The 21,519-nt window shown below is 55.7% G+C and overlaps 1 protein-coding gene across 3 annotated transcripts; it reads left to right on the forward strand.

The window, feature by feature from the left end:
* The first annotated feature begins 5,725 nt into the window (after nucleotides 1–5,725).
* Nucleotides 5,726–20,978, forward strand: GRK6 (G protein-coupled receptor kinase 6). Of its 3 annotated transcripts, none has more exons than XM_035015142.1 (16): nucleotides 5,726–5,944; nucleotides 9,639–9,734; nucleotides 10,905–11,017; nucleotides 11,137–11,214; nucleotides 11,563–11,663; nucleotides 11,999–12,091; nucleotides 12,196–12,259; nucleotides 12,401–12,541; nucleotides 12,830–13,020; nucleotides 13,794–13,831; nucleotides 13,929–14,018; nucleotides 14,950–15,158; nucleotides 15,249–15,386; nucleotides 18,837–18,974; nucleotides 19,057–19,191; nucleotides 19,384–20,978. In XM_035015142.1, the coding sequence occupies exons 1-16, from the start codon at nucleotides 5,893–5,895 to the stop codon at nucleotides 19,387–19,389; spliced, it is 1,683 nt and encodes a 560-aa protein (XP_034871033.1). In that variant the 5' UTR covers nucleotides 5,726–5,892; the 3' UTR covers nucleotides 19,390–20,978. The 3 variants fall into 3 exon arrangements, with proteins under 3 accessions (XP_034871033.1, XP_034871024.1, XP_034871040.1); XM_035015133.1 differs by having other exon boundaries at nucleotides 19,844–20,978; XM_035015149.1 differs by lacking the exons at nucleotides 5,726–5,944; nucleotides 9,639–9,734; nucleotides 10,905–11,017; nucleotides 11,137–11,214; nucleotides 11,563–11,663 and adding an exon at nucleotides 11,672–11,752 and having other exon boundaries at nucleotides 19,842–20,978.
* Nucleotides 20,979–21,519: the final 541 nt, after the last annotated feature.

The raw sequence follows: 21,519 nt of genomic DNA on the forward strand, positions 1-21,519 counted from the left end.
AGGGCACAGGCTGTTTGTGGAAGGCCAAGCAGAGTAGCCTCCTGGCTAGGCCACCAAGGGCGGAGGAGTTGAGATTTAGAGTGTGTGGATAGAATGATGAGGAGCAGGTCTCCCCATCTCTTTCACAGATAGTGGGACTGGAAGCAAGAAGAGTGACTATGTTTCAGGTCCTCCTGAGGGGAAGTTAAGGAAATCCAAAAGAGGTTTCCTACTTCAGGGATCTTAGAGTCCATGGGAAGCATATTCGTATTCTATTGCCTAAAATTGACCACAAACTTTGCAGCTTAAAACAATACCCATTTATTCACAAATCTGTAGGTTGAAAGTCTGGCACTGTGACTGGGCTTTCTGCTCAGGGTATCACGAAACTGATGAAGGTCAAGTTCTCTGGAAGATCTGGGGAAAAATCTACTTCCAAGGTCATTCAGATCATTGGCAGAATTCAGTTCCTTGCATTTGTAGGACTGAAATCCCAGTTTCTTTGCAGGCTGTCAGCCAGGGGCCAGCCTCAGGTCCGAGAAGCTGCTTGTATTTTTTTTTTTTTAAGGTTTTATTTATTCATTTATTTGAGAGAGTGAGAGAGAGAGAGAGAGAGAGCACATGAGAAGGGGGAGGGTCAGAGGGAGAAGCAGACTCCCTGCTGAGCAGGGAGCCCGATGCGGGACTCGATCCTGGGACTCCAGGATCATGACCTGAGCTGAAGGCAGTCGCTTAACCAACTGAGCCACCCAGGCGCCCCAAAGCTGCTTGTATTTTTGTCATGTGGCCCCCTCTATCTTCCAAGTCAGCAACAGAGAATCTCCTCCATGTTGACTCTCTCTCACCCTTTGAATCTCCTTTGCTAGTCAGAACCTCATTCCATTTCCGGGCTCACCTGATTAGGTCAGGCCCACCAAGGGTAATCTCATTTTAAGGTCAGTTTATTTGGTACCTTAATTACATTTTCAGTATTCTTCTATAGAACATCTAGATTAGTGTTGTAATGAATAACTAGGAGAAGGTATGTATACACCACGGATCCTCGGGACCATCTTAGAATTCTACCTACCACAGAAAGGGAGCCAAGAAAGTAAATAATCCCATGAGAAAAATGCTAAACCAAGAGCTACTACTAAGATGTGCAGTTGGAGCACAAGGGAGGGAGATGGGGTGACATTATTGTTTCTCCTGCCCAAAAACCATTTACCATGGTTCAGTAGTGACAACCTGATTTTTCCTTTGGGAACCACTCCTCCTTCATCCTCTCTGTGAGTCTCTAGCACTTCCAGCTCTACCCTCAGTTCTAGGGCTGGGCTTGTGACCTAGGTTTGGCCAATCAGAGAATGGTAACTCTAGACCACAGCCCTTAGTTTGGGGATAAGCATATACATGTATGGCCCATCAGAGTCAGCTTTGGGACTTTTGCCAGGACTTTTGGGAAAAGGACACTTTCTTCCCACTGATGTCACCAGGAATGCAAGCCTGGAGATGTTGGTGGCCATCTTTGTCACCGCTTGGGGAAAGCCAGCCTGAGAACGAAGCCTACACATAGGAAAAGTAAAACGAACAGGAAGGAAGGATGGAGGGATGCTGTGGGAGTCAGATGTTCCCTGGGATGCATGCCTTTGTATAGTCTTTTCCCACACTAAGTCAGAGTCAGAGCTGTTCTCTGTGTCCAATAGAATATGGTAGAAGCCCAGGTCATAAAAAGGATTGCAGTTTCTGCCTTGCTTTCTTGGATTGCTCGCTCTGGGAGAAGCAGCTGCCATGTTGTGAGGATACTCAAGCAACCTTTCAGAGAGGCCCATGTGAGGAGAAAGTAAAATCACCTGCCAACAACCAAAACCAGTTTGAATGGGCCACTTTGGAAGTAGACAGTGCAGCCGCAAACAACATCTGGCCTGCAACCTCATGGGAGAGAACCATTCAGCTAAGTTGCTTCTGAATTATTATTATTATTTTTTCAGGTATAATTGATTCTTGAACTTCAGAAATAGTGAGAAATGATAATTGATTGTTGTTGTTTTAAGCCATAAGTGTTAGAGTGATTTGTTACCCAGCATTTGATAACTAATACAGATGGATTGATTCCTAATGACTTACTCCATCCCTCAGCTGAGGCAGGAGTGGGAATGTGAGCCATACCTGGCCAATCAGAACACTGCCTCTCTCTGTCCTCAGTGATTGGTTCAAAATGAACACCTGACCCAAATCAAACCAATCAGAGGCAGCCCCAGGATTTTTGCTGGAATCTTCAAGGTAGAGGCTTTCTCCTTCCACAGAAGTTGCCTTATTGGTAAGAAGTGAGCATGGGGCTGCTGACAGCCATCTTTAACATCTGAGAGAGTAAACCTGCCTGGGAATAAAGACAATGCAGATTAAAAGCAAAGTCAGAATATGAGAAAGACAAATTTTAAGTGATACTATTTGAGACCTGGGATCCAAAGACACATAAAGTCAGAACTACCACCTCTTCTTTTCAGTTACTTGAACCAATAAATTCCCTTTTTTTGCCTAAGCCAGTTTTAGTTGTAACCAGAAGTCCTAACTGATGCAAGACTTCATGTATTGTTACCAGGAAGTTCCTAAAACAAAACAAACAAAACAAAACAAAACAAAAACCCTCATGATCACTCTGTAAGTCAGTAGCTTAAAGTAGGGAAATAATGACTTTAGAAGCAGGAACTGGAAGAAAAAAACAGCAGTGAACTTGAATCAGGAAACCTTCAATTCCATCTTGGCCACCGACCCCCCCTCCCCCCCCCGCCAGTGTGACCATGGGTCAGGGGCTCAGCTTCTGTGAATCTTTTTTTGTTTTAATTCAAGTTATTTAACATATAGTATAGTATTGGTTTTAGGAGTAGAATTTAGTGATTCACCACTTATGTATAACATCCAGTGCTCATTACAAGTGCCCTCCTTAATGCCCATCACTCATTTAGCTCATCACCCCACCCACCTTCCCTCTAGCAACCCACAGTTTGTTCTCTATTGTTAGGAGTCTCTTATGATTTGCCTCCCTCTCTGTTTTTATCTTATTTTATTTTTCCTTCCCTTCCCCTATGTTCATCTGTTTTGTTTCTTAAATTACACATGAGTGAAATCATATGGTATTTGTCTTTCTCTGACTGACTTCTTTTGCTTAGCCTAATACACTCTAGTACCATCCGCGTTGTTGCAAATGGCAAGCTTTCATTCTTTTTTTTTTTTTTAAAGGTTTTATTTATTTATTTGACAGAGACACAGTGAGAGAGGGAACACAAGCAGGGGGAGTGGGGGAGGGAGAAGCAGGCTTCCCGCTGAGCAGGGAGCCTGATGCGGGTCTCGATCCCAGGACCCTGGGATCATGACCTGAGCCGAAGGCAGATGCTTAACGACTGAGCCACCCAGGCGCCCCAAGCTTTCATTCTTTTTGATGGCTGAGTAATATTCCTATGTGTGTGTGTATGTGTGTGTATATCACATCTTTTTTTTTCTTTTTTTTTTTTAGAGAGGGAGAGAGAGAAAAAGGAGGGGCAGAAGGAGAGGGAGAGAGAGAACCTTAAGCAGGCTCCATGCCCAGCAGGTAGCCTGACACAAGGCTCAACCTCATGACCCTGAGATCATGACCTGAGCCAAAATCAGGAGTTGGAGGCTTAACCAACTGAGCCCCCTGGGCGCCCCCACATCTTCTTTATCCATTCATCAGTCGATGGACATTTGGGCTCTTTCCATAATTTGTCAGTCTCTATGAACCTTAATTGCCACACCTCTCTAGGGAGGAGGAGCACTCACACTGGCCAGCTTGTTGCGATAGCTGAATGGGGATGCATTTGAAAGGCCAGAGCCTGGCGGCACCTGGGTTGTGTAGTCCTTAAGTGTCTGATGCTTGCTTCCTACTCAGGGTCCTCAGGGTCCTGATCTCGGTGGAGTCTGCTTAAGACTCTCTCTCCTTCTGCCTCCCCCCTCCCCACATTCTCATAAATAAATAAATAAATAAATAAATAAGTCTTTAAAAAAGAAAGAATGAACCAGAGCCTGGCATATGGTTAGGACTCAATCTACAGAAATTTGCAAAGAAACTTTCCCATATAGACGCACTCCCCTTTCTCAGTAATTTCTACACATCTGCCCCAGTTCTCCCTGCACATCTGGGTGTCTTCCAACCACTTTGGACTAGAGCAGAAAGGCACCATCTTCTTGCCCTGGCTTCTGTCTTTGTACAGTTGGGGCATCGGTCTATGGGATGAGAAGTCGGAAGCCATCAAGTTCCTGCTCACAAATGTATGGATACCCACACACAACACCCCACTTCTCTCCCGCAGAGACTTGGGGCATAAATTTCAAGAGGTGGCAGAAGTGCCTGTTCAAAGACAAGTTTAGTGGATCAGAAGGGTACTCAGCCTACCATCCTTCACTCCTCCTCAGTTGGTGGCACCATTTTTCTCCCAGTTATTCAGGCTGTCACCATGGAACCTTTGTACAAATGGAAGCCACTCCTTCCTCCAGACTAGTGCTATCTGGCAGAACTTTCTGTGATGATGGAAATATTCTCTGTATTGTCCAATACGGTAGCCACACACGGCTATTGGCTCTCCTCAAATGTCACACCTTGAGACCATTCCCCCCTCACACTTTAGTATTTTGTCTTAATGCCTTAATAGCACTTATCACTCTCTGAGACCATCCTGTTTGATTATTTATAGGACTAACCCTTACCACCCTTCTAGCATGTAGGCAGAGAGCTTGGCTGTCTTGCTGACACCACTCTATTCCCCAGCACCTGATTCAATGCCTGGCACAAAGCTAGTGCTCTGTATTTTTGGATGAATGAATGGATAGGGATCAGAGAAACCTGGTTGAATTCGGCTCTGCCTTACTCTTACTCGCTGAGTTTGGGCAAGCCTCCGTTTTCTCTTGTGTGAAGTGGGGTGGAGGGAGTAGGATGTTGGCCTTGTTTTCTTCCGAGCTTCTGGCCTCTAGCCAGCCGCTGGACTTCTCGCACTTCTGTTCTCCACCTGTATAATGGGTGTGAGCTCACCCCAACGTCTCCGGTGGTAGAGCTGCCTTATAAGGCAGCAGAGCCGAGGGCGGGCGAGGCCGTGTGGGTGGAGAGAAATCACAACATCCGGCTGCGGGGGCAGGGCGGGGGCTGGAGGCCGAGGAGCCGCTGGGGAGGCCAACCACCTCCTCTGGACCTCTCCCCGCTTCCGATGTGCGCTCTCCAGAACGGGCCAAACCAAAGGAATACGGCTGAACACATGGCTCAAAATAGTTCGCAGCCGGCCCGCAGGAGACCCAAGACAGCAAGTGCATCCCCTACAAACCTTAGAAAAGCCAAGGCTGGTCAAAAGGACCCGGGCCACACCCCCATCTGATGGCCCAGTTAAAGTGCAGCGATGAAAATGACTGACGCTCCTTTTATCCAATTAAACATCCGCCCTCCAGGGCGTGACCCAGAGGACCCACCTCTGTTGTCCCAGCAGAGGGCTCGGCCCTAATTGGCAGTTCGCTATCCTACGAAGGCCCAGAAATTCGAACCTAGGGGCTGAACCCCACCTCAGACCAACCAGGAAGAGGTGACGTATTAAGTCCCGCCTCCCTGCTCCTTTGAGCGAATCTCTGGCTCGGAAGGCGGGGGTTAGTGAAGAGGCTGCCTAATGGGAAGACGGCGCGGGGAGCGCCCGCCTAGTTATTGGCCGCGTAAAGTAAACAGAGGGCAGGGCTGGGCGGGTCGGCGCCGGGGTGGCCCCCGGGAGGGGGCGGAGTGTGCGCGGCGGGCGGCGGCGGCCGGGGAGGCCCGGGAGGCCGCGGCGCGGTCACTGCGAGCCGAACCGAGCCGAGCCGCGCCGCGCCGATCGCCATCCGGCCCCGGCTCCCGCGAGCGATCCCGGCCGGCGGCGCGGCCCGGCGGGCCCGGCGGCGCCGCAGCCCATGGAGCTCGAGAACATCGTAGCGAACACGGTGCTACTCAAGGCCCGGGAAGGTGAGGCGGCCAAGCAGGCGGCCGGGTGCGGGGAACACGGGCGCGCGGCCTCGGAGCTCGGCTGGGCGCCCCAGTCACCAGATCCCCTAGGGCAGCGCGCTCCGCGCCCCGCACCCCGCGCAGAGGCGAGCCCTTCCGGCCGGTAGTCCTCGGCACCTGCCCCGGGGTGTCGGGGCCCAGGAAGGGGCGGGGGTCAGGCCACCGCCCTCGCGGCGCGGGGGTGTGGGGGGTTGCGGTGAGGAAAAGAGAGAGGAAGGAAGAGGGAAGGGTGGGACCTGGGTCCTTGGAGAGCCTCTCTGAGGCCTCTCCCAGGTTATAGGTGAGAAGATGCCCCAAGAAAGGGTAGCCTATCCCACGTGCCTCAGGCCCAGACCCTGGCGCCCAGCCTGGATCCGCACAAAGTTGGTGCAGGATAAAGGTTTGGAGAATGAATGAGCGGAGCCACTGCGGTACCACAGCCCACCCGGTTTGGGGAAACTGCTGGTCACATACGTTGCTCCGTGCCTCAGGACACTGGGGACAGAGGCTAATCGGGCATGATTTTTGCCCTCGGGAAGCCCACGGTGTAGTGGGCTAAATGGGCACAGGAATTAAGTGGGAGCTGTGCTTTGAAGGAAGAGAGCATGTGGGGCTGGCAGGACAGTAAGTGCAAGGCCTGGCAGAGGGAGCAAGTCTGGTGAGTGTGTATTGAGCTCCTCGGGGCTCCCACCCCAAATGTTACAAGGCACCTGCTCTCTGAGGGTTCTGGGGGACACAGAGGACCAGACCTGGTCCTCACTGCCTTGTGGTCAGTCTGGCCCTCACCTGCCATTGTCCACCTCAGTAACATAATCACGGAACACTCATTCTGTGCCCTGTCCTGTCTAGGGTGCTGGGGACCAGCGGTGAACAAGACCCTTCTTTTTTGAACTCTAGGGCAGGGAGGTCATGACATGGTCATTTTCCACTCTTTGCTGGGCTTCCAGGCTGAGTCATCTGTTTCACTTTTCTGCTCCGTTTTATAGGTGGGAAACAGGTTCAGACTAGGGACTAGCCCCCAAGTCATACAGTGAGACTGTGGTTGACCCAGGCCTAGGACACAGGATGCCCCCAATATAGTCTGTAGGCAGCCCAGAGGAGCCCTCAGATGGCACAGCATCTGGTACCCCCTGCCTTCCTAGTGTGTGTTGCCCCCTGGGAGGTGCTGCCTGGAAGTAGGCATGGCAGGCTGGGTCCTTAGTGCCCAGAGCCTTCCTTATCTCCTGTCCCTTATCAAGTCTCAGGGCTAGGCCTTCCTCCTAGCCTCTGGGGGCATCTGCCGATTCTGTTCTGCCTCGTCATCTAGCCAGCTAGGGAGGAGGGGTGGGGAGAGCCTGGCCAGGCCTCCCTCCCTAGGGCTGTAGCCCGTTCAGGCCTTAGACCTGCTGAGAGCACTGTCTTGCCTGGCCAGAGAGTGTGGCACCTCCCGACAGGCTTCCTCAGGCCCTGGGTGAGGCGAAGTGGGGTATGGCCGGACCTGGACTGCTGCCTCCCCTGGAGAACCCTTACCCAACCTGGTTCTGCCCCTCCCACCTGCATGCTTCTAGACAGGTCTCTTCTCTCTAAACTTTAGTAACCCTTTTTGTGGAATGGTTGGGGATGGGACATTAAAACTAAAAGAAATCCCTGTTGTCACAGAGTCCTAAACCCTGGCCCATAGACTGGCTGCATTGGAATCCCTTCATTAGCTGGCTGACAGCTTGGGGCCGGGCCTTTGCCACCTTCCCAAGGGATCTGAGGCCCTAAATGGTTTGGGAACGCTGGGATGGCCAGCATGGCGGGTTTGGGGTTGGAAAGGAGCATGGGTTGTGGTCCCAGAGAGCTGGGTTTGAATCCTGCCTCTGGCACCTCCAGGCTTTGTGATCTTGGACAAATTGATTCCTCATTTCAAGGCCTCCGTTTTCTCATGAGGTTGTGCCTAGCGTGGCAGTGTTGCTGTGAGGATGAAGTGGGGCAGCGCTGGGTGGGGGAGCCCTTGTTTAGTCCTCCTTCCTTGCCCAGGTACCCACAGGCACGGGGCGGGGGTTGCGGGGGCAGGCTAGGCCAGGGAGGAGCCCCACCAACTCTGGTGGCAGTTCCAGGACAGGATATTTGCATGTGACTCTTGTTGCTGCCTTGATGTGGCTGGGAGGAGGGGGAGGAGGAAGTAACTGGTGGGGGGAGGCCAGCGGATGGAGGGTTGGGTGAGGGACCTGTGGGGGTGGGGGAGGAGTTCCCCTTCTGAGGAGGCCTTGCCCCGGCTTGGGGGTGGGGGTCTGTTGCTCATTCACAGTGGAGCAATGACTGTGGGGTACGCTGGGTGCAGGCCGCCGCAGGGCTGCTAGCAGGTTTCCCAATGGGTGTCCTGCAACATTTCCTCCTCCAGGCAGCTTAGGTCACAGAACCCAGGGAGGCGCCCAGCTGTGCTCCCTCCCTGGAGCAGCCCCTTCCCCTGTGCCACCTGCCTTCAGCCAGGCCAGATGGAAACAAGGCTGGCTAAACCGAGGGGAAACTGAGGCCAGGCAAGGGAAAGTGGCTGCCTGAGCTTGCCATGAGTTGTTGGAGCCCAGCTTTTGCCCCAGCCCTGCAGAGTACTAGACACAGACTCTCCAAGTCACCCTGACAACACCTCTGGAGGTGGCTTTGGATCCAAGGTCCCTGTGAGGATATTGAGGTTCATAGAGGGCAAGGGATGGGCCTAAAGTGTGAATTGGAGATTCAGACCTATGTCTGTAGGGCTCTAAGACTCGGGCTCTTCCATTTTCCACCTCCTGGCCCATGGGCCACATCTGGCTAGCTCTCTAACATGTTTAATTCATTTGGCTGCAGTGGGTTTTTACAAAAAATATGAACCAGTATTTCATATAACAGTCCAGATTCCCAGCTGAACGCACTAAGCCTGCATTCCTGCCTGGCAACAACCAAGCGGCAGCCGCCCCTGTTGGAAGGGGCATGCACGGCCCAGTTCACCACACTCCTCACCACTCCCTATTGTCTCCCATCTGGCCCACATTTACCATACCCATCTGGCTCTGTAGGCACCTGGGCTGCTACTCTGGTCTCAGCAGCTATAGATAGGGAGTCAGCTAGGTAAAATGAGGCGGGTATTGGGGTCATGGAAGCCCTTGTGTACTGAAGTGGGCATCCCGAATGCCAGCCCTCTTGCCACCACGTTGTCCCGAGTTTCTGATAGCTGTGGTGCGGGGCCAGGTAATAGGAGTCTGAAGCCTTCCCAGGGACCCAGGCCGCCCTGTGCCTCTGGCATGTCTCAGTTATGTCCCACATGTCCTGGAGTCTCTCCCTTCTGCACCTTGACTTACATAGTTCCCACCATTGTCATGTCCTCTGCTTTCTTCCCCTGGGAAACTCTTACCTGGTAGGAAGCAGCTAAGGCTTCCCAGAAGCGCCCCCTCCATACACACCACCCCAGTCCCCCACTCCTGGTGGCCCGTCCCTGTCCCTACCACCCCTCTTGGATCTTCCAGCCCAGGAGCACCCCCCCCTCAGGAGGGCCCAGGGGACCATGTGTGTCCCAGAGCCCAGCGAGGGCATGCTGAAGCATGTAGAATGAAGACCTGAGGTGCCTCCTAAAGTGGGCTGTGCCTGGGCCGAGCCCAGAAGGCCTCTGGGTGCCCCGAGTGGTGAGGGAAGTGGGTGGCGGTGGGACTGGAAACCCAGTGCCTGTTTGCTCCCACAGGTGGTGGTGGGAATCGCAAAGGCAAAAGCAAGAAATGGCGACAGATGCTGCAGTTCCCCCACATCAGCCAGTGTGAAGAGCTGCGGCTCAGCCTCGGTGAGGCCTGGGTGGAGACTTGGGGGTGCTGGGGGAGCCTCCCCTGAGACCTCACCCTGGGGCAGGCAGGGTTGGGGGTTCTGGGGAGCAGGAAGATTGAGTCTGCACCACCCAACCCAGTTTCAGTTCCTGGGCTTGAGATGGGTGTAGAGCACAGTGTAAACAGGACAGCAGAGGTGGTTGGGGTGGGTGGGTGGGGGGACTAGGGCAGGGTCAGATTTGGGGCAGTCTGAGAGAAGCAGAGGAAAGGAGGGTCAGGCCTAGGGTTTGAGGGACAGAAGACTCAGTGGAGGCTGGAGCCAGCCCACAGGTGGACTGCATGAGGAGCCCCAAGCCCGTGCTTAGCACAGCCCAGCCCGGAGCAGGGTGAGTGGTGGGGGCAGCAAAACCTGGACCAGAAGGGCCAGGACCCCAGGTCCTGCTTATCTTGGCTGAGACCTCAGGTCTGCGCAGCCCCTAAGGTTGCCTAGGCCCCTCTGACAGCCTGCACGTGGGCAAGGAGTATACCATGGCTGCTTCCACCGCCTGGGAAGGAGGCCTAGCCTCAAGCTCGCCGGAAGCCACAGCTTCCTCCTGCACTTTCGCCAGGCAGGCAGCAGGTTTGGGCCTAGCCTGGGCCGGGCCGGAACCTCACAAACCACACCCAGGCCCAGCGCTGTGACGTATGTAGGTGGTGTCAACGAGGAGATAGCAGGGGGAGGTGAGGGCCTAGCTCCAGAGCCAAACTCCTGGCTGTGTGACCTTGAGCTAATTACTTGGCTTCTCTGGGCCTCAGAGTCCCAGGCTATGATGGAAATAAGAGTAATGTTGGGGCGCCTGGGTGGCTCAGTCGGTTAAGTGTCTGCCTTCGGCTCAGGTCATGACCCCAGGGTCCTGGGATGGAGCCCCACGTCGGGCTCCCTGCTCAGTGGGGAGCCTGCTTCTCCCTCTGCCTGCCGCTCCCCCTGCTGTGCTCCCTCTCTGGCAAATAAGTAAATAAAATCTTAGAAAGAAAGGAAAAAGGTAATGCCCCCCCTCAGTGTTGTGGTGAGGGTTCTGCAGGAGCTAATGGCTTCCATACCACAGGGCTGGAAGTTGCTGTTGGGGCCCAGGGCCTGGCGGTGTGGACAGGAGGGCCCCGCCGGCAGGCTCCAGGTCTGGGAACCCAGTAACTCCCACCCCTGCTTGCAGAGCGTGACTACCACAGCCTGTGTGAGCGGCAGCCCATTGGGCGCCTGTTGTTCCGAGAGTTTTGCGCGACAAGGCCCGAGCTGACCCGCTGCATTGCCTTCCTGGATGGAGTGGTGAGTGCGGCCCAGGCCAGCCCCGAGGGTGGGCAGAGGCCCCCAGGTCAGGTGTGCTCCATCTCCCCACACCTGCCGTTCTGCCCAGAGCCCGAGCTGCTCTGCCTCCCACCCTGCAGGCCGAGTATGAAGTGACCCCTGATGAGAAGCGGAAGGCCTGTGGGCGGCGGCTAATGCAGAATTTTCTGAGCCACACGGTGAGTGAGCAGTGATGGAGGGATGACGGCAGTGGGCAGAGCTCAGTGATGGGGAGAGGAATGACCACAGCCTGGGCAGAGAGTGCCCTGGAGCTGCTCCAGGTTCGCCAGGCAGACTGCGGGCAGGGAGCCTAGGAGGGTGGGCCAGGCAGGGCGGCCTCCAGCGGCTCTGCTTCACCCTGCCTCAAGGGTCGCAGTGGACCTGAGTTCAGCAACTAGGCGGGCTGGCGTACCACCAGCCTGCAGCTGCTCCTAGCACAGGCTTAAGATACCGGCTGTCTCTGCCCTGGGAGGGGGCAGCTGGCCGAGGGAGCCCCCTGCACTGACCTCTTTATTGCCTGTCCCTAGGGTCCTGACCTCATCCCTGAGGTCCCCCGGCAGCTGGTGACTAATTGCTCCCAGCGGCTGGAGCAGGGGCCGTGCAAAGACCTCTTCCAGGAGCTCACCCGGTAAGCCTCTCCCTGCCCACAGGCCTGGGATTGTGTCCCGAGGACGGGGCTTCTGTGGGCCCGGAAGGCTGTGAACGGCTCAGCAGCTGGTGAGGGAGCTCAGCCTCTCACCCTGGCCTTGCACGTGCTGTGTGAGCTTGGGCAGGTGGCCTTCCCTCTCTGTAGCATCTTCAGCTTCTGCATGGGTGCATGTCTCCCGCCTAGTCGGGTTAGCAAGAGGGTTGGCTGATGATGCTGCCTTTCAGACTGAGCGTGCACATAACAGGGGGTCTGGCCCCATAAGCCGAGAACCTGGAGGGTCAGGGGCTGACCCATGGGCTGGGCCCTCTCAACAGGCTGACCCACGAGTACCTGAGCATGGCTCCTTTTGCCGACTACCTCGACAGCATCTACTTCAACCGTTTCCTACAGTGGAAGTGGCTGGAAAGGTGAGCTCCTTGAAGGCTGGGCCATGGTAGGCCAAGTTGCTAGGACTCTCATGGCCTTGGGCCCCTGCTCAGCCTGTGTTTGCTCTGAAATCCCTTGCCCACAGGCAGCCAGTGACCAAAAACACCTTCAGGCAGTACCGAGTCCTGGGAAAAGGTGGCTTTGGTGAGGTAAGCAGCCAGGCCAGAGCCCCTAATGGAGTGGGGAGGTGGGGTACCATGGGCCCTGGACTGCTAGCCCCCCTCCCCGAACTCCTGTAGCCTCAGGAAGGGCACAGCTAGTCCCTATTTGCCCATCTACTTTGGCTACAGGTGTGTGCCTGCCAGGTGCGGGCAACAGGCAAGATGTACGCTTGCAAAAAGCTGGAGAAGAAGCGGATCAAGAAGCGGAAAGGGGAGGCCATGGCACTCAATGAGAAGCAGATCCTGGAGAAAGTGAACAGTAGGTTTGTAGTAAGTACAGACAGGAGACCCCTCCCTTCCCCCTGGCCACACACTTGCCCTGCCCTCCCCACTCACCAACTAGGTCTCTTCCTGCCCCGCCCCGTCCCCTCCAGGCACCGCCTTCCCGCTCTCAGAGATGCCTGGGAAGGGCGGGTTTGGGGTGTTGACACCAGGCCTGGGGAGCAGGCTGGGCCCCAAGGAGCGGCACTGAGAAGGATTTTTTGGGCGGCTGGTGCCAGCCATGCCACCGGGTGGCCCCTGGCCCCTGCTTGAGGGCTCGGGTCCCCTCGGCCACAGGTGAGCTTGGCTTATGCCTATGAGACCAAGGACGCGCTGTGCCTGGTGCTGACGCTGATGAACGGAGGCGACCTCAAGTTCCACATCTACCACATGGGCCAGGCCGGCTTCCCCGAGGCGCGGGCTGTCTTCTATGCCGCGGAGATCTGCTGCGGCCTGGAGGACCTGCACCGGGAGCGCATCGTGTACAGGTGCCGGGCCCGGGCCTCCCCTCAGGGGGCTGCAGCGGGGCACGGGTGGAGGCTGCCGGAGGACGTTGGTGCGCCGGGGCTGCCACGGCATGCAGAAGCTGGTTTGAGCCCTGCCACGCTTGCGCATGCCTGGTACACTTGAGAGCCTCTGGGTCTGGCTCACACGAATGCTCGTGTCGTCACCCCTCTCTGTGTGACCCTGGGCCAGTCGACTCCCTGCTCCCTACGCTCTTGCCTTTTCTGGGAAGCAGAGACTATAATTCCTGCCTTGCAGGTGGTTTTAGGGACCAAATGAGATAATGCAGTAAAGTGCACAGAGCCCGGCATGGGGGGCTTGGCAGTGGACAGCTCTGCCTGTTGTTATTGGCAGGGATTTCATTTGAACCTCACAACAGCCCCATGGAGGGACAGATGAGTTGCCCCATTTGGCAAGAAAGGTAGAGTCAGCCGCCAGAGTCAGGGGGAGGGTGGGACCCCCTCAATACTAGTGGTGAGCAAGGCTACTGGCGCTGTCTCCCCATGGGGGAGCTGCTCTCCACTTGCCTAGGGACTCCCAGGAAGGGTCCTGGCTGGACAGATCCTTGGGCTGCTCCCTCAAGTCAGGGCTGCTGTGGGCGAGGGCAGGGCCGTCTCTCAGCCTGGCAGTAAACGGCTCCCGCACCTTGCTGCACATTCCATCCTGGGAGACAAGTGAGCCAGGAGGTGGTGGCGTCCCATCTGGCTCCTCTGCAAACTGAACAACGTCTGACCCTGCCCTTCTCTCCTCCCCACAGGGACCTGAAGCCAGAGAACATCCTACTGGATGACCACGGTGGGTGGGTGGGGCCACAGAGGTGGGGTGCCGTGGAGTAGGGCAGGGTCTGGCCCACCTGCTTAGTGGGCCCCCCTGCTTCCCCACCCACTTTCAGGTCACATCCGAATCTCCGACCTGGGGCTGGCTGTGCATGTGCCAGAGGGCCAGACCATCAAGGGTCGTGTGGGCACTGTGGGCTACATGGGTGAGTCTCCCTCCACCCTGACCCCCTTGCTGTCCTGGGCTGGGCCCCACCACTTCTGTCTGGGAGTCTTCTGTGTCTCGGGGAGTAGAAAAAGCTGATGTCCCTTTTTTATAAATTAGGACCGAGACTCAGCCAGGGCCCACACACCTGAGAATACTCATTCATTCACCAAATACTTACTGAGCTCCTGCTATTAGCTGGGCTTGCAGGTGGCTACCAGAGAAGGATGAGAAGGGGCTGATTTGGGGTCTCAGTCCTGCCCTCCCCTGAGCTGCCCAGGTTCCGAGAGGGAGTGCCCACCCGCAGTGCCAAGATGTGCCCCATATTTCCCTTGGGAACCGTGTGATACAGCAGACAGAGTCCCAGTTACAGGGCCCACCTCTTGTTTGTGGTGTGTCCTTGGCCACATACTGCTGCTCCCAGCCTCACTTTGCCCCACTGGAAAGCGGTCGTACTGGCTCCCAAAGTTGCCTTGAAGATGCGAAGAGGTAGGAGAGGCAGAAATCCCCGTGTGCCCAGCCTGGCAGGGCTGGGTATGCAGCAGATGAGTCTCTTCTTTCTATATTAAATCCAGAGATTGCAAACTGGTAACCACACAGGCCTGATGTGGCCTCCATTTGTGTTTAAATCAAATTGTTTTTAAAACACTTGGAATGGGTTGCCAACATTTGATAGGCCAGACAGCGTCACATTAAAAACACGGATTTCGGACTTCTCTTGAAAAGTCTGCAGACCCGGTCCCCTGCAGGGCCACATCGGCTCCCTTTGATGGGGGCATGTGCTGTCCCACGCACTGAAGTCCCTGCCAGGCTGAGGGGGGTGCCTGCTGGCATCAGCTAATGCCCCACCTGATGTGTGTTGGGCCTTCCCGGGGCCCAGGGCTTGGTTCCTGCCTCCTGGCCCGCCCTCACTCCTGTTCCACCCTGCCCAGCTCCGGAGGTGGTGAAGAACGAACGGTACACATTCAGCCCAGACTGGTGGGCACTGGGCTGCCTCCTATACGAGATGATCGCAGGCCAGTCCCCCTTCCAGCAGAGGAAAAAGAAAATCAAGCGAGAGGAGGTGGAGCGGTTGGTAAAGGAGGTGCCTGAGGAGTACTCGGAGCGCTTCTCCCCGCAGGCCCGCTCGCTCTGCTCCCAGGTATGGTGGCCATCAGGAGGCTGACCGGCCAGGCCGGGGGGCAGCGGGCACCTCTCCCGCGCCACCCTGACCACCCCTGCCCTGCTGCAGCTCCTGTGCAAGGACCCTGCTGAGCGCCTGGGGTGTCGTGGAGGTGGTGCCCGTGAGGTGAAGGAACACCCCCTCTTCAAGAAGCTGAACTTCAAGCGGCTGGGAGCCGGCATGCTGGAGCCACCCTTCAAGCCCGATGTGAGTGCTTTCCACTTCTGCGGAGGGCCGGCCGAGCCGGGGCGGGCGCAGGGGGCTCGGGGCTCCTGGAGGCGCGGTCAGCACACCTTCAGTGCAAGTGTCAGCAAACCCACCTCCAAGGGCTTGGCCGACAGAACATAATTCACTGGGCTCACACAGGTGAAAAGCCTCAGGATAGATCTCGCCTTGGCATCCCTGGATCTGGGGCTCTGTTGCAGGAACTCTCTCTTCCTCTCCCTCCCCGCCGAACCGGCCAGTGTGCAGTCTTTGCTCCCTGGCCGCTCTCCCTAGGGTATGGCCGTGGTGGACCCAGTGTTTCAGGTCCACATCCTACCAGCTCAGCCAGCCCAGGAGACCCAGTGTATCTCTTGCCCAATCATTTCAAAAGAAGTCCTGAAAGGAAAAAAAAGAAAGAAAAAAGTCCTAAGGCTAGTGCTGATTGCCACTGATTGTTCGGAGGCCCCTCAGCAGCCACACTTGGATCACTTGCCCACCCGAACCACTGCCGGTGGGGGAGGTCAGTTTCCTAAAGGAAAGCCAACATGCCATTGCCAGCAGGGTAAGGGGCTGAAGATTGGCTCCCCCTTGTAGAGTCTCACCCATTTCCTGAGCATCTCGGTGGGTCAGGTGTTCTGTGGGCAGAGACATCCTCGAGTCCTCATATTCCAAGTGGCAGAAGCCAGCTAAAACTTATGTCCAACATGGAGCTTATTGGTTCATTTGGCCAGATGGTCCTAGCGTCGGGCCCGTGTCAGGGTTTCACGCAATGTTGCCAGAACTTCATCTCTTGGCTCTGCTTCAGCCTGTTAATTGTCCTCCCTCTGAATTCAGGCTTCTGTGTGTGAAGTCACAGGGAAGGTTGTGAGTGGCCAAGATGAAGTTATGTGCTTGTCCCCCTCCCATGTGTAAGAGGACTGGGTCCTGGCATTGACAGTTCACCGGCAGGCCAGACTGATGGCTGTCAGCCACACAGTGACTGTTTATTGGCTCAACAAATATCTGAGTGCCCTTAAGTGCCAGACCTCGGAGAGAAAGAGGTCAACAGGACCCAGTCCTGCCTTCCTGTTGTAGTGGGGAGCATGGCGAAGGAAAGCACTAAGAGAAAAAGCATGTCAGGTAATGTGAAAAAAATAAATCCGGCTAAGAGGGAGATAAGGAATGATGGGGGGGTGGGAGTATTTTTAGACAGGGTGGTCTCTGAGAACCTGACGGTTAAACAGAAGCCTAAAATACATGAAAGAGAGAGCCATGCTGAGTTTTGGGGTGAGAGCATTCCAGGGAGAAGGAGAAACCTCGAGTGATCAGTGAGGAGGCCAGTGTGGCCCGAGCGAGCATGGGCTGGGAGAGGCGCAGGGTTTTATTCCCAGTGTGATGGGGGGCCTTTGGGGAATGTTGAGCAGGCCTGTGAGGTGTAGGGGCAGTGCTAGAGGGGGTGAGTAGAAGCGGGAGGCCAGCTAGGGAGCCGCTGCTTAGGAAGGATTGTGCGTTGTAGGCCTCACCAGCACCCTGGGGTGTGGGCCTTGCTGTGAGTGATTGAACTGAGAGCAGCCTGCCTCGGGGCTGACCCCCCCATCAAGTTTACCCCTGCTTCCAGTGCACATCATCTCATTTAACCTTGAAATCATCCCACCGCCCCTGAGTCTTCAAAGATAAAAAATCAGTGCCCCGGAATTTAACTTTTTTAAAAATTATTTTAATTTATTTTTTATTTTTTTTATTTTTAAGATTTTATTTATTTGACAGAGAGACAGCGAGAGAGGGAACACAAACAGGGGGAGAGGAAGAGGGAGAAGCAGGCTTCCCGCTGAGCAGGGAGCCTGATGTGGGGCTCGATCCCAGGACCTTGGGATCATGACCTGAGCTGAAGGCAGACACTTAACGTCTGAGCCACCCAGGCGCCCTGGAATTTTTTTTAGACGCAATAGATGAGAAGCAAGTTTGATGCTGATATCATTTTTAGTAGCTTTATTGAGATATATTGCACATACCATATAATTCACTCATTTAAAGTGTGTAACTAAATGGCTTTTGGCATATTCAGAGTTGTGCAGTCATCACCATAATCAATTTTAGAACATTCACATCACTCCTTTCCACCCACCCAACAAAAACCCCATGTCCATTAGCATTCATTCCCCATTCTCCTCTCCCTGCGGCCCTGGCCATCACTAATCTACTGTCTCTGTATATTTGCCTGTTCTGGATATTTCATGCAAATAGTGTTATACAATATGCGGTCCTTTGTGACTGTCTTCTTTCACTTAGTGGAATGTTTTCAAGGCTCATCAATATTGTAGCCTGTACTTTGTTCTTTTTTTTAATATTTTATTTATTTGAGAGAGAGAGCACATGTGTGGTGGGGAGGGACAGAGGGAGAGGGAGAAGCAGACACCCCCCTGAGCAGGGAGCCCGATGCGGGGCTCGATCCCAGGACCCTGGAATCATGAGCTGAGCCAAAGGCAGACACTTAACCAACTGAGCCACCCAGGTGCCCTACTTTGTTCCTTTTTTATTATTGAATAATATTCCATTGTATGAATACACCACATTTTGTTTATCAGTTGATGCACATTGGAGTTGTTTCCACTTTGGGCTATTATGAATAATTCTTCTAGTATGAACACTGACATGCAAGTTTTGGTGGGGACATATGTTTCCCTTTCTCTTGGATATATACCTAGGAGTGGAATTGCTGGCTAATATGATAACGCTACATTTAACCTTTTGGGGAAATGCCAGATTGTTTTCCAAAGCATCTGCACCATTTTACATTATGATGTTGTTTTAATTGACATCCTTAATAGTAGGATTTAGAAAACAATGGAGATGAAAAAGACAGTGGCCTTCTGGAGTGAGGTGGGCTCCCAGGAGGGAGGGGCCCTGGGGGTGTGGGGAGTTGGGAGGACCGTTCTAATCCTCTGGTTGGCCATGAAGCTTGAGGGGATGGAGCAGGCCATTGGACATCCTGGGACAGAGGACCTATCAGCTCCAGGCCCTGCATGGGGATGCTCAGCTGAAAGGACCAGCTAAGATTCTGCCATGCGTGCAGTGGTACCCCGAGACAGCCATGTGCGGGTGGAGGGGGTGCCTGTCACTGATTCCGCAGGGCACTGCGGGGGCTGGTTGGCTGCAGCAGGTCAGCTACCATGGACCGGGAAAGGCATGGCCTTTATGCAGCCTCATCAGTCAGGATCAATGAGGGGTAGTGATCCCCAGTTTACAGAGTGGGAATGACCTCAAAGAGAAGGGACTGCTGTGCTTCGGAAGTGCCTGGGGTACCTAGTTTGTGACTCCAAATCAGAGAGCTGCAAGGGTTGGGGCCCAACCAGGCCAAGGCTGGAGTGATTTTCAGGGCTGAGCTGCCTGCATGCGTGTAGATGGGCCGACGTGCGTGTGTGCCCGCTTGGGAGTCTGTTGCTCCCGGCTGACTGCCGTTTCCATCCCCACCAGCCCCAGGCCATTTACTGCAAGGATGTTCTGGACATCGAACAGTTTTCCACCGTCAAAGGTGTGGAGCTGGAGCCCACTGACCAGGACTTCTACCTGAAGTTTGCCACGGGCAGTGTGCCCATCCCCTGGCAGAATGAGGTATGGAGCTGCCCGGCTGGTGGGCCAGGCTCCAGAGGAGCAGCCCCGGAGCCGGTTCTCACGGCTGTCTGTGCTTGGGCAGATGGTGGAGACCGAGTGCTTCCAGGAGCTGAATGTCTTTGGGCTGGATGGCTCGGTTCCCCCAGACCTGGACTGGAAGGGTCAGCCACCTGCACCCCCCAAGAAGGGACTGCTGCAGAGACTCTTCAGTCGCCAGGTAACCCCCAGCAGGGTCCCTGCTTGGCCCCTCGCCTGGCTCCAGGGGACGGTGGGCGGGAGGCAGAGCTGGTGCCCGCGTGTGCTGGGAGTGGGCGTCTTCCAGCCATGCCACGTGTGCCCAGGGTCTCTGGCCTCATTCCCGCCTGTCCCCTACCCCTGGCTGGGCTCACGGCCTCTTTTCTCTTTCCAGAGGTGAGCAGTGTGGGCTCCCCGTGGGTTGGCCTTGCTGCCCGGCCTCGGGGAGCCACGGGCAGCCCTTCCATGGCAGAGGCGAGATGTGGGCGAAAGAAGTCTGGTGCCCGCTCCCCCCTCCCCCCAACTACTTCGTTCCCTGCACCCTGGCACCTTCAAGCTGCTAGCCTTGCTTAGCCATCTGTCTCCCCATGCTCTGCCTCCACCATCTCCAGGGGAGAAGGTCTGGACAGGGCCTTGCTCTGGCAGAGCCCGAGATCCACCTGGACCCTCTCACTTCCGCCTGCTGCCAGTAGACTCTGCGCTGAGGCGCACACACGTCTGGGCCCCTGGTGGGGAGCCCCCAGCCCCGAGCGTAGCTCCAGGCAGCTCCTGGCAGGGCCGGCCTGGCTGGTGGCACCAGTGGCTAATGGCCCTCGCTCTGCCTCTCTCCCTCCGTGTCTTCCCCATCCCTCCAGGACTGCTGTGGGAACTGCAGCGACAGTGAGGAAGAGCTCCCCACCCGCCTCGAGCTCCCCACCCGCCTCTAGCCCCGAGCCTGAGGCCTCCACCGGTGGTTGGCGGTAGCGGCTACTCCGAGCGCTGTTTACAGTTTTGCACAGTGGTCTTGCCCATTGCCCACGCACGTCGTGGCCTGGGGAACACAGCCGGAGCTGTCCCCGGTGTCCTCTGCCCCTCAGCCCCTGGTCTGGCTGAGTTCGGGCAAGGCCTGGGCTGTCCCTGGGACAAAGGTGCGTCCCTTCAGCTCTTGTCTGTGGAGCTCGGGGCTTTCTGTATTTATGTATTTGTACGAATGTATATATCAACCAGAGCGTTCTTAAGACCCACCCTGGAGCTGGCAGAGGGGCCACTGCCAAACTCAAGGCTCCTTGGGCCCAGCTTGGACAGGCCGAGACTGGGTCAGGCAAGGCCCCTGAGCCCCCAGCACTGTGCTCGCCACCGCCGACCTCCGAGTGAGACTCATGCCTGCCTCTGCTGCCTCGGGCTCAGGCCACCACCTCTGGGGTCCAATGCTGTCCCTTCTCAGCACTTGTCAAAGCTGGATCTGGGGCCTCTGTATACCCTAGGCCTGTGCCAAAGTGTGACCAGAGATTGGGCTGACCCTGGGACCCATCAGTCCACTGCCCAGGTTGTCCCACATGGGTCTGCCTCTGCCTTCCAGCTCCTAGGGCGCCTCGTCCCTCATGCTGGGCCCTGTCCTGAAGACACCTCTTGCAGAAACGCCCCAGCCCAGGCCTTGGGAAGGGGGGAGGAGGTTGTCCCTGGCCAACTCTCAAACATTCCAGACTCCCCTCTTAACAATAGACACATGTGCCCAGCAATAATCCATCCCTCCCTGTGTGTGCCTGTGGGGTGTGTATGTGAGCGTGTGCGTGTGTGTGGAGGGGGTAGGCTGAGATGTGTGTGTGCCTGCGCCCCAGGCCCCAGTTCTGGTCCTTCCCAGATTGTGATGGCCATCCTGGTCCCAGTGTTAGGATAGCATGGGATTACAGGGCCCTGGTTTTTCCGTATTTAAAGCCAATTTTTATTACTCATTTTGTCCAATGTAAGCTGCCACGTGTCTCTGAGTGAATACAGTCGAGCACAAACCTGGCCAGCCGCCCTGCCTGCCTCTTTCTTGCTCCTGGTGTTCCAGGGGTCTTTCTGCTTCCCTCGCCCTGCTGGAAGTGGGAAGGGATCAGAGGTGGGCCTGGTGGGGGCTGCCCTTCTCACATGCCCTGGACATCCCCCCCACCCCCCACCCCCATGGCTGATCTTGGAGTAGCCTCTCCAGGCAGCCAGGCCTCAGTGGCCTTTGGGCTCATCCAGTGGGTTTCTCAGCTTCCTAAATGAGAAGAGGCCTGAGGGAAGCCTTGGGTCCCCACTAGGGTACGAGTCTGGCTCTCCCTGTACTGGGGAGGCAGGTTTAGCTGGAAGGGTCCCCTCCAAGGCCAGGGTGGTCTGGTAACCAGTTGTGGGCTTGGAGCAGCTTGGGGAGCAAGATGGAAGCTGCTGTTAGAAACATCTGCCAACTCTGTCTTACCTGGACACCTGTTGTGTGCTTTGCCTAGGGCCAGTGAATTAAGGCCATCCCTTGGCCCTGGAAGCAGGCAGTGTGGCTGGGCAGAGGTGAGACAGTGGTGATGCTGGGAGT

Source organism: Mirounga leonina, unplaced genomic scaffold (assembly GCF_011800145.1).
Source record: "Mirounga leonina isolate KUSES-001 unplaced genomic scaffold, KU_Mleo_1.0 Mir_104, whole genome shotgun sequence".
NCBI lineage: Eukaryota > Metazoa > Chordata > Mammalia > Carnivora > Phocidae > Mirounga > Mirounga leonina.